Source organism: Colossoma macropomum, unplaced genomic scaffold (genome assembly GCF_904425465.1).
Source record: "Colossoma macropomum unplaced genomic scaffold, Colossoma_macropomum, whole genome shotgun sequence".
NCBI classification, from domain to species: Eukaryota; Metazoa; Chordata; class Actinopteri; order Characiformes; family Serrasalmidae; genus Colossoma; species Colossoma macropomum.
This window is the reverse complement of record NW_023494791.1, coordinates 39358113-39373907: the sequence shown is the minus strand read 5'-3', so window position 1 is coordinate 39373907 and position 15795 is coordinate 39358113. Positions and strand designations below refer to the sequence as shown.

Here is a 15795-nt window from a genome sequence, read left to right as displayed (position 1 = left end):
ACGCTAATTAGCCGAGTGCACAGCATTTATCTTAGCGTAATTCGCTCAGATCAGGTCGGGTTAGAGCGACCAGGAGCACAGGTCTTCACAAGCCATCTGTAAGGGTAGTTGCGGTGCGTGCCAAAGTGAATATAATACAAACCTTCCATCTGGACTGAATTTGACACCCGAGGAGCATCGTAAAGTTGACATGATGCCTCCTGAACAGAAACATTCACAGCATGTTCTGAAACTAAGAGGTTAATTTATAGCTCTTTCTCTTTCTCACACACACACACTCTGATTAACTGCATGCAGCTCCTCCAGCTCTTCCTCTTTTTCACTCTCACTCACAGACACACGCGCATATTCTAATGCAACGGCAGAATATGAGGTCATACGTATGTCCCATATACCGTAAATATACAGTGGCCCAAAAAAAGTATTTTACCAAATTAAACATGGGAAAACTTCCATAGAGTTCCGTCATGAAACATATTCTCATGAAACGTTTAGCAAAATTATATTTCAGAGAAAAAAACACTTTTAGAACAACTTCAAATGATGGTTGATGGTCGGGAAAGCCTGGAGAAGAATTCCAACCAGACTGCACTAACTCCACTGTAAAGCACAGAGGTGGAAACGTCAAAGTCTGAAGCTGCTTTTCCTACAATGGTGTTGGTGAGCTTGTGTTCACTGACAGCACTGACAAGTGTACAAAGTTATTTCAGATTCAAAATGACAAAAGTCGGCAAAGAAACTGCTTAAAGCACAACAATATGAAACACAACAGCCACTTTGTCAAAATTAAGGAATGGTCTATTTAAATTTATGTTACTTTTGTACAACATTTTGTTTGTTTCCTACCACAATGAACTTACTATGATATACATTGTGTGTATCAATAATTAATACCATAACATATATATATATATATACACACACACACAAACACACACACACAACATCATGTCATCCCATGTACCATGTCATGTATATATATATATATATATATATATATATATATGGGATGACCTGGTATTGTGCAAGGAGTGCTTTGCACATACGAGAAATATCTAATACAATTTAAAACATATTATGATTAATATCATCGTTATTAGAGAATTTAAAAATAATATACATTTACACATATATGTACATAGATAGATAGATTGATAAATACACAGATAGATATCGCTGTTGTCGGAAGAAAACCTTGTATCTCCAAAATGATAACTTTACAGGAAAAGGAAAAAACCACATTACTTTTAATGTAAGTCAGTGGAACCAGGCGTTTTTCCAAGTGATTGTGGACCATTTCCTTTGGTCCATTCTTCATGAAATTTACAGACAATGTAAAGGGCGACAGATATTTAAAAAAAAACTGAAAAACAACAAAAATGGAGATACAGGGTTTACTTCCGACAACAGTGATATGTAACTACCTGTACACATGTTCTGCAGCTATTCCTACTCTAAGCCTAACATTGATAACAAAAAAAAATAATAATAAAAAACGTAAAAAAAATTAAGACAAAAGTACTTCACAAACTCAGTACACCTTTGTCGGTTCTTTTTTGGTTTGTCCTTTTGTATTCCTTCAGTCTTATAAAGTCTGGACACTGTCCTGAAAATGTCCAACAGTAAGAACACAGACAGCAGAGCTGATCTAAACGCGGCTCCTGGTGGCCCTAACAGCACCCGCACGAGAAGTGTCCACTCCAGACACAGCTCTTTAGGCCCGTCGTCCACCTTTGTCCATCTCTCTATCTCTGACCCCCCCTAGTGGCTACAAACCACATCGCGTTCATTATGAACCTTAGATGAAGGAGTGCGCGAGAGAGACAGAGAAAGAAAGAGAGAGAGAAAGAGACTGAGCGAGCGATTAAAAAGGGGCGTGGCCAAAGGGAAAACACCAGGGTCCGCCCCCATGTGACGTAACCGCGGGGATGAGGCAGGCAGGGCTGGAGGCAGATGCAACTTCACACTTCTAGTGAGCTCCAGGCAGCCGGACAGACCTACCGAAGAGTCCTCTCAAGCCTTTCTCTCTCCCTCTCTCTCTTTTTGTCAAGGAGTGAGTGCGCGCGCGCCTCTGTGTGTGTATGTGTGCGCGCGCTTGTGTGTGAATACATGTGCGGACACAGTAACACACACCGCAGCTCGCACTGCTGCTGCTGCTGCTGAGACTTTCTGGGCTTGCTGGTGCTTTTTTTGCGTGTTTTCTCTCTTTTTGCTCCGGACTTCGAGGCATTTTCTAACGCTGTGCTGGATATATACTGCGGGCTGACTCTTTTTTGAGGATATTTCTTTTGAGTTTCCCCCCCTTTTCCTTTTTTTTTTAATGAATGAATCAGAGGTAAGTGTGTTGCTTCGTTCATCATCCTTTCCCTTTTTTCATATCAGAAAATGCCACCAGATTCACTGCAGAAAATCTTCGACGATGATGAGCATCCCAACAGAAGGGGCAGACATTTGCAGCCCCCCTCTCTCCCCACCAGCACATCCACAATCCGCAACTTAATCTCCTTAAGTCGGAGCGTTTGTGCTTGAAAATACTTCACTGGTTTGTCAGTTTTTAGTCTCCTCCTTCACCTCAGTTGGCATTTCAAATCCTTTACACTGCTTTCATAGTGGGAGACATTTTCTGTCTCATCAAGTCCTGGGGTTTGGGGGTGAAGTTGGCTCCCCATTCGCCAGCTTCATGATCGTATTTCCCCGTTCCACCTTAAATGGTAAAGGCGCCAGAATGTAACTGCTGCACCGTTTAAGGTGGAACGGGAGAATTCGAATAAGTAGCCGACTTCAGCGTCGTCTGGGGGTTTGGGGTGGAATTTAAGCCCAAGAAGTGAAAAGAAGCCTGAGAGAAAACTGAGCTGTTGAGCATTTTGCAGCTATCGTTGTATCTGTGGCCACTGAGAGACTTAGATTTTCCTCTCAGCACTGCGTTTCTCCTTCTGTGATCGTCTCTGTCAACTAACAGGACTTCCCAACTCACGGCCACAGTGCAGAGAAGCTCCATCTTTCACGCCATAGACGTTGCTGCTCGTTTGTGGACGCTGTAAACGAGTAATAAGCACAGAGTAGAGTAATAGACCCCGCAGCACTCGGATTCGATGCTAGGGCTGCGTCCAAAATCACGTATTAAAGTAAACTATCCGTAGCGCACTAATGAAAGCACGTCTAATTGTGACGTACTGTGTTTACACACTATTTAGAACGCTTGAATGCTGTTTCGGACGCAGCCAGTGACTCGCTAACGCTAGCCTGACACCTGAGGGAAAACGGATAAGACAAAACCCAGCAAATACTCGGCGAGTGTCCACTTGTAATGTTACGATCTCTCTTTTGAAAACATGTCCAGACTGCTTCTTTTTCTTTCCTGCTGTTTTCCGTCGTGTGTGTTATTTTACAATAAAACTAACCAAACCGTTGGTTAAACAGGCTGCGTCGCGAGTTATAGGATTTATAACGTTGTCTCTCTGCGCTTTTGAGTAGCCTAACGTACGTGCATAACGCAGGATTTCACACGGGCGATGTCAAAGAAGTGCTAGTCCAGTGTGAAATTAACAGCTTTGCGGTTCAGAGGGAGAGAAAAAAGCCGGGATTAGAGGAGAGAAGAGCTGATTAAATCTGTTTACAGGAGAGTATAAAACGGATTCACACTGTAAACCGCACTGAGAGGATTCAGATGAACACGGTCTCCCTCTCTGTCACCCTCAGATACGAGGCGCACTCTCTTAAAGATGGTTCTTTAGTAAAGGGATTGGTTCTACTTACCTTCTACCTTTTTGAAAATGGTTCTGTATAGCACCAAAAAGGGTTCTTCTATTGTTACAAGCTTCACATCGTAAACATAGCAAAACCTTTTCTGGTGCTATACAGAACCATTTTCAAAAAGAACCATATACAACACATTCTCCATCAATATGAAGTCCCAGATCACCATGCAAACAACTGTTTAGGCATGAAATGGCTCTAAATAGAACCATTTTTTATTGCCTTCACTAAAGAACCCTTGAAGAGCCATCCTTTTTCAAGTGAAATATATACTATATATATATATATATATACTGAGTAAAGTATGTTTGCTTAGAAAAAACGTAGTTATTTGACCTACGCATGTACTCTGTTACTTACTGAAATGGAATTAGAGAACTGAGACTTCTCTTTTTTTTTTGCCAGAATAAACACCAACTTGTGCTCATACACAGCATTAAGGCTGAGCTCCAAAGTTAACAAATCCCTTATAAGAGTCCAGTCTAGTCAGAAAAGAGATGCATCTGCACCTCCTAAAACATCATCATCACCTACTAAAACCTCCTGAATTGAAACACTGAAGGACACTGTGTAAGACACTTTGATGGCAGCCATACGGCAAATTTGTTCCTCTTTTGTTGGCACAGGCTGGAGGCTGAAGGCTAAACACGGTGGCCCATGGCATTCACTGCGACATGAAGTGGTCATGTTTTTTCGGGCCTCCAGAGAAGTCTGTCGCCCTTTTGTGTCGCAGACAAAAACATTTCATAGCTCAATGTCAGTAGCTAACCTTTGTCGCAGGGCACAATAGTACATGTACATTGGAAAAGCACTTTGTTTTGGTCCATGCTTTACAGTGTGTTATATTTTGCCATTGTGAGAAGTTCTGAAAGCAGTCCTTCGAATGAGTACCAGTTGATAAGATAAAAAAAAAAAAAGAAATAAGAAAATTAGTTTTAGGTTTACAAGAAGCAATTTGCTTCCTTCATGGACAAAAACAAAAAATGTACAGTGTAGTAAATCAACCCAGGCCTTTCTGCCCTTGTCCAGTGGCGGCTATCCTCTGTACCCTGGCAGGGGGTGCGCATGTGGTAATTAAAGCACCAGCTCAGTGAGTGTGTGTGTGCGTGCGTGTTGGAGAGAGTGTGTGCGGAGAGACACAGGCCTGATGCAGGCGAGCCTACCACCCCCAAGTGGGGAAAAGCAGCGCAGCTGCCACGTACCGCTTTCTCCTTTTCAGTGGTTTACAAAAGGAAAAAGACCCCCCGTCTCTCTCAAGCTCTTCTCCCAACGCCTGAGCCCCAGCCAGAGACAAACCTGGGGCTTCCAAATTATCCCCGGTCTGCTTTTAAATGAGCAGTTAAACCCTGTTTAAACCGTTCCTTCAATTTCCAAATGTACAGATAAAAAACACGTCTGCTTGAACGCTAGACATCAGCCTTGCCCTAGTCTAAGATATAAGATACAATATGACAAAGAGAGGCGTTTGGTTTAACGCTCGCATGGGGTCCAGAATCCATTATCCGTTGAATAAGAGGTGTCTTTTCTTAATCCTGGCCTGAGACAGGCAAATGAAGGCTGGAATACATTGAATAAATATTTGTCTTGTGATTATCCAAGTTATTTCCTAACTGTAAGGGTACTGCATAAATGTGACTGTAGGCCCTAAAAAGGACTTGAAATGTATAATAATAATAATTATAATAAACAACAGTAAGGTCTGAATTACTTATATAAGGGTACTTAGTACATCTGACAAACTGTAGGCCCTAAATACAATTCGAAATTAATGATAATAATTTTAATAATAAACAACCATAATAAACAACTCAAAGTTACTGGCATAAAGGTACTACGTAGAAGTGCAAATTACAGGCCCTAAATAGGACGACACACTTGAAATTTGAATAAACAATAAAGGCCTCAGAATGAAATAAATGAAAATAAACATGTATCCTTCGATACGTTATGCTGGCTATTTCTTAGCTGTGCAGGTACTGAGATAATGTGAAAAGTTTAGGCCCTAAATAGGATGTAAAATTTCTAATAATAAATAACTTGAAAAATGACCAACAAACATTTAACATTTGCATTTTTTTTTTGAGGATGATGGTTATGTAATGTGTTAAACCAGCACTGTAGACCGCACTACGGCACGCAATGTGAGCACATAACTGATACCACTCTTGCTGCTTTTGATGTAATTTATAATTGAAGTTATTAAATGAACAAATGAACCCATAGTGGATTCCCTGTAGCCATCACTAACTGGCACTGAGCTCTTCTCAAATGCTAAAAAAAAGGTAGTGGTGGCTAAGGCGATTTTTTTTCTTTTTTAAACCAGGATGCTCAATTTAACATCACTTGTGAAGAGCAGTAGAGCAGAAGCAGGTCTGGCCAAAGAAAAGGCAGCCTATTAGAACGATAGGGAGAAGTGTCTATCACTTAGGCCTCTACATACCATTCTCTCCCCTTAAAAAGAGCGAGTTAGACAAAGAGGACATTCGGAAAGTTTTGAAAAGTTTAATCACGTGAAAAATGTGATAAAATACAGCAAAATGAGATAAGCAAAGAGAAGTGGGTGGGTGGGGGTTAGATTTCTGAGCCCTAATAATGAACAATACAATGAGGCTACTTAGGTGAAATCCACTGAGCTTTGGGCAGTCATGTTAGGTCAAGCACAGTAATGGTTAGCATTAGCACACCCCATCAACTCAGCAGGTACTGCCTGGTTAAGAAGAGTGCCAACAAACAGAGCTGCCTCCACTCTTTTTCCCCCTCTGGTAACTCTCTGCAAACTAACTATTCATATTCCCAGCAACTGTGCCCAAGAAAAGGGCAGAGTGCTTCTTAAACACTGTCCACACTTTCAGAAAGACCTCAGGCCAGTCATTTGGCCTTGCCTCACTGAAGGAGCAGTGAACGATTACCATGAGCGCCAGGCTATTACCACGCTGGCTGCTTTTGACAGAGGGACTCTGAGGCAGCCAAAATATGCCACAGTCTCGCCTGTTGGTTGGTCTGAAATGCAGTGACTTTGAAGATGATCATAATTCTGGGGAGTAAGCATGAGTAGTGGCATGGCCTTGTCAAGGCTCATAGGGGGAATGTTTGGAAATGGTACACGTTCCCCTTTTCATTTTTTACTGCACGAATCAATAGTACTGCTTTTCAGAACAGTAAAAAGGGGCATTTTGTGGCAAATCAAATTACAAACCACATATCCACTCAGAAAACATGTTTTTTTTAAACAACCTTTCATAAAGTTCATTTCTCATGATTACTTTTTCCTGTACTGTTTATCCACATATTGTATTTTTCCTGGTTTTATGTTTATCAAGGCTGCTAAAATGGGTTTTAGGGTTATAAGCAGAGAATAAGAATCTTAAATACAAAGCTTTGCACAGTCTGCGCAAAAACTCTCTGTTACATCACCCTTCTTTCCTAAAGTAAGGTCACATCTGCTGTTGCAAGTCCACTCTAATCTATACGATATTAGGCTCATGGCTCTGCTTTGGCACAATAGAAAGACTGGGTGTTATCAGACAGCATAGGCCCAGGCTTGTAAATTGAGTTACAAGGCTCTCAATTCCCTAATCTTCTCCATGTCATCGGTTACAATAGTTAAGTGTCTGAGATGCTTGTAGCTGTGCTCTCTCGTGTTTTACAGAACACAGGTTACCATGAGAAGGCTGCTGGGGAGGGTTTCGGGCAAGGGCACAAGCCATTGTGTTCTGGATTGTAGCGTATCATTTGGTTTGGTGGGGGGAGAGGTCTATTTTTACCCATGTGCTGGGGGAAGTAGTGTTGGTGGTGTGGGAAGTAGGCCAGGCAAAGGTGCGGCAGGAGGGGAAAGGAGGTAGGGATTCGCGCGGGTGCACCGGAGGTGACACGGACAAGGAGCCTCCTACTCGGATATTCATGAGTACTCCTAAGATGAGCTCCGGATCATCTGCCATATACATTTTTGAGCAGCATAAGGGCGTTTTATCCTGCGCTGCTGGGCCAGGCAGAAGGGTCTGGAGTGCCTTCAGAGTTATATGTTGAGTGCAGCCCCTCACTTCCACTCTCGCTCAACTTTTCGGAGTGTCTTCTTGTTTTAACGCTACACCAGCCACTTTGAAACCTGAAAGCATCAGAAGCACTGAGCCAGGCAGGAGGCAGCAGCCCCCCCCATTGTGACAGGGCCTCAACCACTGTAGCTTTTCGAATGCAAAGGCATTCTTTTCCCCCGTCTCCTTAGAGAAGGCAGTGGAGGGGTTGTTGGGGTCGCAGGCTGACAGGTCACTGAACACAATCATGGCGGCAGAGGCTGGTGATGCGGAAGAACGATATTTGTTGTTGTTCTTGGTGTTGTTTTTCTTGTTAAACCCTCAAAAGCCTCCACACTGGGTTTCAGAAAGGATGCATGTCATCAAAGAGAAAACTAGAAACCTAATAAGCTGTAGAGATCCTCTTACCATCTGATATTGTGAGTACATTTATGTGTAGCTTACTTTTCCTGCATCGTCCAAAATTTTTTTTCCAAAAATTAAAAGTGCCTTATTAAGACAAAATGATTAAGTGAGAAATATAGCTGTGTGGCTACCTGATTTTAATTTTTTTTGTATGAACAATTTGTTTATGGCAAGCACTGTAGTGTTGATGGCTTGAAAACTATGTTCGAAGGACAGCAGCCAATTACCGTTTGTCTTGGATGCTGTCAGTCTCAGCCCTGGCGCTCGTGCACTCGTGCATAGCCAGTAGCTCCCCTACAAGGCCACACGGTACTCTGCTTGGCCTGGACCAATGCAAATTTCAATTTTCACATGATTTCAAAAGGATTTTCCATACTGGCTTTGTACACTTGTAGACGTGACTAAACACTAATTCTTCTCTCTTTGAATTGTAGGAGAAAGACGCATGAGAGGGAGTAAGTGTCTGTCGGTGTGAGGGCAGGTTCCCGAGACGGGAGAGCAAGTTGGATACATTATTCATGCCTCTGCCAGGAGTGGAGGAGCACGATTTGGGACAAAACGTAAGGCGAGGCTTCAGAACGGAGCCGCCCTGGATCTGAGCCTGCCTTACTTGCAGACTACGCGGGCACTGGGCGGCTGGGCTCTCGATGCCATGTCCAGTCTGCCGCAGGACAGACAGGAGCCATTCCCTTCCCACAGAGGAGTCTTCCACACTCACAAAAGGGTCTAATTAGGGGTCACAGCCGCTGCGCCACAAAGTAAAAGGATTCTCCACGCACCGGACTTTCCTTCTGTCTGTTTTTTTCCCTTTTCTTTTTTCTTTTTTTTAATTATCCGAACTGCATGCCTGCTCTGGAGCACTGCGCTTGAGGCCCAAGTCAAACTGGAGCCGCTTCTTTCTTTATAGGTTTATCTGCCACAAATCCTTTGATGGCATGAACTGTTGGACACTGTGCTACAAGGCAGGAGGTCAGCAGTACAAACAAGGATCAGTTCGGCAAATACCAATTGGGTCAGGATATAACCAAAGAGACTCCGACGGCTTCAAGAAAAAATTTGAGACAGCAAAAAGAAAGAGGAGCTTAAAGCATCATTGGATTTCTGGGTGGAAGCAGAGGATTTACTGGCTCTTCTAAATTAGGTATGACAAATATGGATGGCTGTGCTCCCATTACTCAAGTGACCATTCAGATATTTAGGAAGATGTGTGCAGAAAAGGAGATTATATTAAATGAAAAGATGAATCAGTATTACAAATAATTAAAAACAAAAGCATACTGTGTTGACAAAATAGTTTGTGCATCAAGTTCTACAGCAAAGCACATAGTGTATTTATTTATTGCTTGTCATTTGTACTCGTGCCAGGGATTATTTTGGTCATCATGTTCCACATCTAATTAACCAGACAGCTGTTTGGACTATTCCACAGAGTCTAATGCAACACGTGCATTCTAGCAGCTTCTGATAATTTACCAAAAGAAATGCTGAACCCTTGTTTTAAGACTGAAAAAATAAGGAGTAGACTGAAACAGAAAGCCTTCGATTTTAATTAATGCTGTAATCTGTAAAAGCTCCATCACTCATCCATTTCATGGCTGTCAGAATGTTTTCTTAGAATCTTTGTTGTGCACAGATTGAAGCCTTATTCCCTAAATAGGCATATAAAACTTTGTTTATTTGCACTGTGGTAAATCCCTGATGCAAATGTCACTGAATAAAACGCCTAGGCCAAAAGTGAAAACAGTCATTCCCAAAACCATTCAATCGCAAAAACTGAAATGAGCTCACAAACCACAGATAACACTAAAAAAAAGCTAGCCAAACTACAGCCCAGAGAACTTATCCTAAATGATATATTTAGCATTAGGAATACTGATTATTTTTAGTTCAGCTCGATACTGATTATTTCTAAGAATACAGCAGGGATCCCTTTGTAGATTGATGAGGTTTCACAGTTTTTATAAATTAGGTCTGATCTAGTATATCCTACAAGGACAAAAATCCTCAGGGGAAGAAAGAAAAGGAGGAGGTTTTTCAACAGTTAATAAAAAAAGATCCACGTTCGTTCATCCGGCACAGTCTGCTACTATGAAAGACAGCTTTGAAATGCAGTGGCTCAGTGCAGAAATTTGTACAGCAACAAGGACCTTCTATTGCATTACACAGAGTAAAAGATAAAACCAGTCGCACAGGCATTTCATTCAAGGAAAGCTTGTGGGTTTAAGGATTTGTTATCTACATCCATGGCTGATTGGGAATAGACTTCCACTTTAATTAGACTTATTTTGAAACTCCTACATAGTTCTCATTTCCCCTTTCTCTATGTTTTTTGGGAGGGTATACCGAATTTCAGTGAAGATGAAGAAGGCATGTTGTTTTTCATTTGGAAACCTCAGTCATTTCTCACTAATTCAGCTGCCGTAATGGTGTAACATTTGTCTTAAATTTTATCATTTAGCATGAAAAGGTGCTTGAGGCAGAATGCGCACAGACTGCAATTATTTACAGAAGGACTTTGCCTTTCCTTCAGAACGCCTTCTGATTTTTTTTCCCTTTTTTCTCCAGGGGGGACAACCAAACAGAGGACATTAACAATGGCATGCCAATACAAGTCTTTCTTCGTCTTCTTCGTCAGAGCTGGGCTTCTCCTGGGCCTAGCCAATCCGCTAGTGACCTCAGCTTCCTGTCCATCACAGTGCCGCTGTGATGGGACTTTCATCTACTGCAATGACCGGGAGCTGACTTCCATCCCTTCAGGCATCCCAGAGGATGCCACAGTTCTCTTCCTGCAGAACAACCGAATTAAGAGCGCAGGCATTCCTGCTGATCTGCGGAGGCTCAACAGCGTGGAAAAGATCTACCTGTACTGCAACAACTTGGATGAGTTTCCCACCAATCTTCCTCTGAATGTCAAGGAACTCCATCTGCAGGAGAACAACATCCGGACTATCACTCACGCGTCTTTGGCGCAGATTCCTTTCATTGAGGAATTACACCTGGACGACAACTCGGTGTCGGCTGTCAGCATTGAGGAGGGAGCGTTCCGGGACAGCAACCATTTGAGGTTGCTCTTCCTTTCACGCAATCACCTGAGCACCATCCCCGCAGGTCTGCCCATGACCATTGAGGAGCTTCGTTTCGATGACAACCGCATCTCCTCCATTTCTGAGGTGTCCCTGCAAGATCTTATAAACCTGAAACGCCTAGTGCTGGACGGCAACCTCCTGAATAACAGGGGCATCGGGGAAATGGCCTTTGTGAATTTGATCAACTTGACTGAGCTCTCACTGGTGCGGAACTCCCTTACATCCCCACCTGCCAACTTGCCAGGCAACAGCCTTGAGAAGTTACAGCTCCAGGACAACCACATAGACCGGGTGCCAGCAGGTGCTTTTGCTTTCCTGCGACAGCTGTACCGCCTGGATCTGTCAGGCAACAAATTGACCAGTCTGCCTATGGGGGTCTTTGATGACCTAGATAACCTGACCCAGCTGCTGCTGCGCAACAACCCATGGTACTGCAACTGCAGAATGAAGTGGGTGCGTGACTGGCTGCGCTCATTGCCAGGTAAGGTCAATGTGCGTGGCTTCATGTGCCAAGGCCCTGATAAGGTCAAAGGGATGGCCATCAAGGATCTATCTACAGAGCTCTTTGACTGCTCTGAAACAGAGGTCTCGCCCACATATGAAACCAGCACAGTCTCCAACACACTGCCACCTTCTCGACCTCAGTGGCCTCTGTATGTGACTAAAAGACCAGTGATTAAGGGTCCAGATTTTGGTAAAAACTACCGCAGCACTACGCCACCGAGTCGTAAGATTATCACAATCAGTGTGAAATCCAGTAGTCCAGATACTGTGCACATATCCTGGAGAGTATCTCAGCCCATGACCGCCCTGCGCCTCAGCTGGTTGAAGCTGGGGCACAGCCCTGCATTTGGATCCATCACGGAGACCATTGTACAAGGGGACAGAACGGAGTACCTGCTTACAGCTCTGGAGCCTGAGTCCTCCTATCGGATATGCATGGTTCCTATGGAGACCAGCAATATTTACCTGTCAGATGAGACGCCCGTTTGCATAGAGACGGAAACCGGCTCCCTAAAAGCATACAACCCCACTACAACCTTGAACAGGGAGCAAGAGAAGGAGCCGTACAAAAATTCAAGTTTGCCTTTAGCTGCTATTATTGGAGGGGCCGTAGCACTCTTGGCCATAATAATGCTGGCGCTGGTGTGCTGGTACGTCCACAGGAATGGTTCTTTATTTTCCAGGAATTGCACGTACAATAAAGGGCGCAGGAGGAAGGATGACTACGCTGAGGCCGGAACAAAGAAGGACAATTCCATCTTGGAGATTAGAGAGGCTTCTTTTCAAATGATACCCATAAATCACATGCCCATGTCCAAGGAAGAGTTTGTAATACACACAATTTTCCCACCTAATGGTTTAAACCTTTACAAGAGCCCACACAGTGAAAACAGTATCAACAACAGAAGCTACAGAGACAGTGGAATACCAGACTCGGACCACTCCCATTCATGATAGTGTGTGGAGGTTTAAAAGACATTTTGTTACGAATGACTGACTCCAGGACTGGCCGGTCTTTTACAAAACACTGGATTGAAAAGACTGAGAAAGCAATGTTCTGTACATTTGCCATATAATTTATATTTAAGGACAGTTTATTAAAAGAAAAAAAAAGGCTAAAATTGCAGGCCATCACTGAGCCTTCAGTGTGTGCTGTCAACAACTGCAATTCTATATTTTAGAGGTTTGTAGTAATTTGTACTGTACATCCTTTGCTTAAGGTTTCAGACCAATTAAAATCTTTGTGCTCTACTGAGATATGACTTGTCAACTGTGAAAGTGGGTTTTCATTGCTGTGTTGAACAATCAGATTTTAGAGAACCTTGTAGAATAAGCACAGGTCATAGTTTTCACTACGTGACTCTCAGTTAAAAAGATAAAAGGCAAAAATGCGGCCAACGGGAATATAGGGCACAGCTGATTAAATGGGTAGAAGACAGCAGGAATAGGTGTGTTGCGGTATCGCAAAACCTCGAGAGTTCGTTAGAAATCTTAGTTGACATTTCTACAGTGTTGCCAGGCATTAAGTCTCCACTATGCTTGGATTGTGGAGATAAACTGCTTTCTTTTGTTCCTGGGAGAAGTAGCAACATAGCACAGAGCCCAGCATGCTGTTCCTTTGTTGGGTAAGCTTGTCCGGCATAGGACCAACAAAGCACAGAGATAACGAGAGGTTGTTACTTAGTGACACTAGAAGAGACAGGCCAACAACCCAATCTCACTTGCTCCAGTCGATAGGGAGAAACCGCAGAGGTGATATCTCTCAGTAGTGAACCAATTGTGAGTGTAAATGTTGCACTTGAAAATAAGTATAAGCTGGGCATAAATAAGATGGGTTCATTTTCTACTTGGAAGACGAAGTGTCAACTATTTTTGTTCATATTATAATTATTATCTGTATTTTTTTTTCCCCAGAGTTCAAGCCACTTTTACGTTGCCACAACTGAAAGTTAATTGTTCTTTACAACTGAAGACCAAAGTGCATATACGCCCTTTGGCCAGTCTTGTATGTGCCTTGATCCAATGCTTATTGTATTTAGCTTTTTAAAAGAATAAACCAGTGACTTAACTTTTTTCATACACACTTGAATATGATAAACTATTGGTCATATTGCAAAATAAAAGTGGATAAAACCAAATAGGTGGCCTCCATCTTTTTCATCTAATGAAGATCATATGTTTGTTTTTTGTGTGGCTCATGATGAAGTAGGGTACATCAGTGGATACGGCAGAGAAGTTAAATGAGGTCGATTGAACGACGTGCTGGGTTTGATGTGCCTGGCGACCACAGAGAGAGTTGTGTCTAATAACTATCTAGCATACGGAGGGTGACATGGGCCCTACTGGGGCTGCCTGTTACTACATGAAATTGGGCAGGAAGCACAGAGACAGTGCCAGGCACACAGTGCCATACCGGCATGGCTGCACAGGCCACATATGCACTTGTACGCACAGGCTCAACATGCATGCACTTAGCCGAACATGAACGCACACACATACCGAACTTTAATTACAGTCCACGTCACTTAGGGCAGCAAATTTGCTCCAAACCTTAAGTATACACCAAGGTTCTACCCATGCACTAAACATAGCAGACTAACTTGAAATTAAAATAAACAGCCTCAATGAGTTTGAAGCTATTTAATGGTTCAGAGATGGTTCAGCAAGGCCACATGTGTGGATGCTGTTGATGATGTATTAGCAAAATGAGCACTATCGATTTAATGCTAATATGAAGCTACCAAAATTACCATATCTAATGTGCAAGCTTCATTATACAAACTGGTTATTTATTAACTAAAAACAGATAGCTATGATGAAAATCATATAATATGGGCTATATTGAGGGAACAAAGAGGTGATATGAAAAATAATAGCAATCAAATGTACATTCTGTAGTTTTACATTTAAAGCTTCCAAATCAACTCATTTTCAACAAGTACAAAGAATCAGGAAACATTTTTTAAAATTAAGTTTCTGTTTCACAAAACTGGCCTCATTTCCCTTTAGCCATAAATTTCTCTGGTCTAAAATGATAAAATCAGCTCTCAGATGTCAGAAATACAACACAACTGTCATCTTGATTGACACCAATCAGCTGTTTTGACCAAAATATTGAAATTAAATCTTATAACTCTATAATTTTATTATCTATAAATATATTTTTCTTCTGTATTACAATTCCAGTTCTAGCAAGATTTATAACTGGCAGTATTTCAACATTTTGTCACTACTACATTTACCAAATTTCATTTCTAAGTGAAGTATTCTAAAATCAATAACCCGATCATTACCAAACTAAGCCAAGTTTTAAAGAATTCCTACAATTTGAATCAAGCCAACTATCACAATACAAACTTTCAGACCTAAATATCAGTCATAAAATGCTGTGGCTAAGGTATGTTGATCAACATATGTCATTCATGTAAACCTTTGATTATCATCCATCTATTGTGTCTCTATGGAAGCATTTTGCATTATCTGGCATCAGGTGTCATCATCTGAGCAAGACAGCCATAGCATTTTATTGGATGTGGAAGGTAGGTGTAGTTGGGAACTAATAACAATATTACTCGGATTGTTTCTTGTCTTGCTTCACATAAATTATCTCAACTGTTGTTAAATGTTAGAGCCAATTATTATGACTTGTGCAGTGTGCTTGTATGTCAGCTAAAACAGTGACCAAAGCCAGCAACGACAAATATATGTTTTGGATTCTAATTTGACTTTCAAAGCTGCATGCAAATTAGGACGTAAAATGCCACAAGGCACAGCTGTCAAGCATTGTGAAGTGGAAAAATAACATGGACTGTTTAGTCCAACAACGCTTTCTTTTACAGTCCCTTACGTTTTAGGTATTAACTAGATAAGGATGTGGTACAAACAGCAAGTACTGAGTAACTATGTTAACATAGCAGTGAGTTCCAAGATAGTTTAGCTAAATTACACCAAAATGTCCGACAGGTTTGCAGTATTGGCTGGGGAAGTGTGAGGTATGTACAAACTCTGAAGTT

The 15795-nt window shown here is 42.0% G+C and overlaps 2 protein-coding genes across 3 annotated transcripts in view; one reads left to right on the top strand and one right to left on the bottom strand.

Moving 5' to 3' along the window:
- The window catches only part of macrod2 (mono-ADP ribosylhydrolase 2), a 1059267-nt gene that overhangs the window by 864637 nt on the left and 178835 nt on the right, over positions 1-15795 (bottom strand). The window lies entirely within an intron of this gene.
- Positions 9034-13920, top strand: flrt3 (fibronectin leucine rich transmembrane 3). The gene is made up of 2 exons (XM_036575071.1): positions 9034-9333; positions 10758-13920. The coding sequence occupies exon 2, from the start codon at positions 10787-10789 to the stop codon at positions 12734-12736; it is 1950 nt and encodes a 649-aa protein (XP_036430964.1). The 5' UTR covers positions 9034-9333; positions 10758-10786; the 3' UTR covers positions 12737-13920.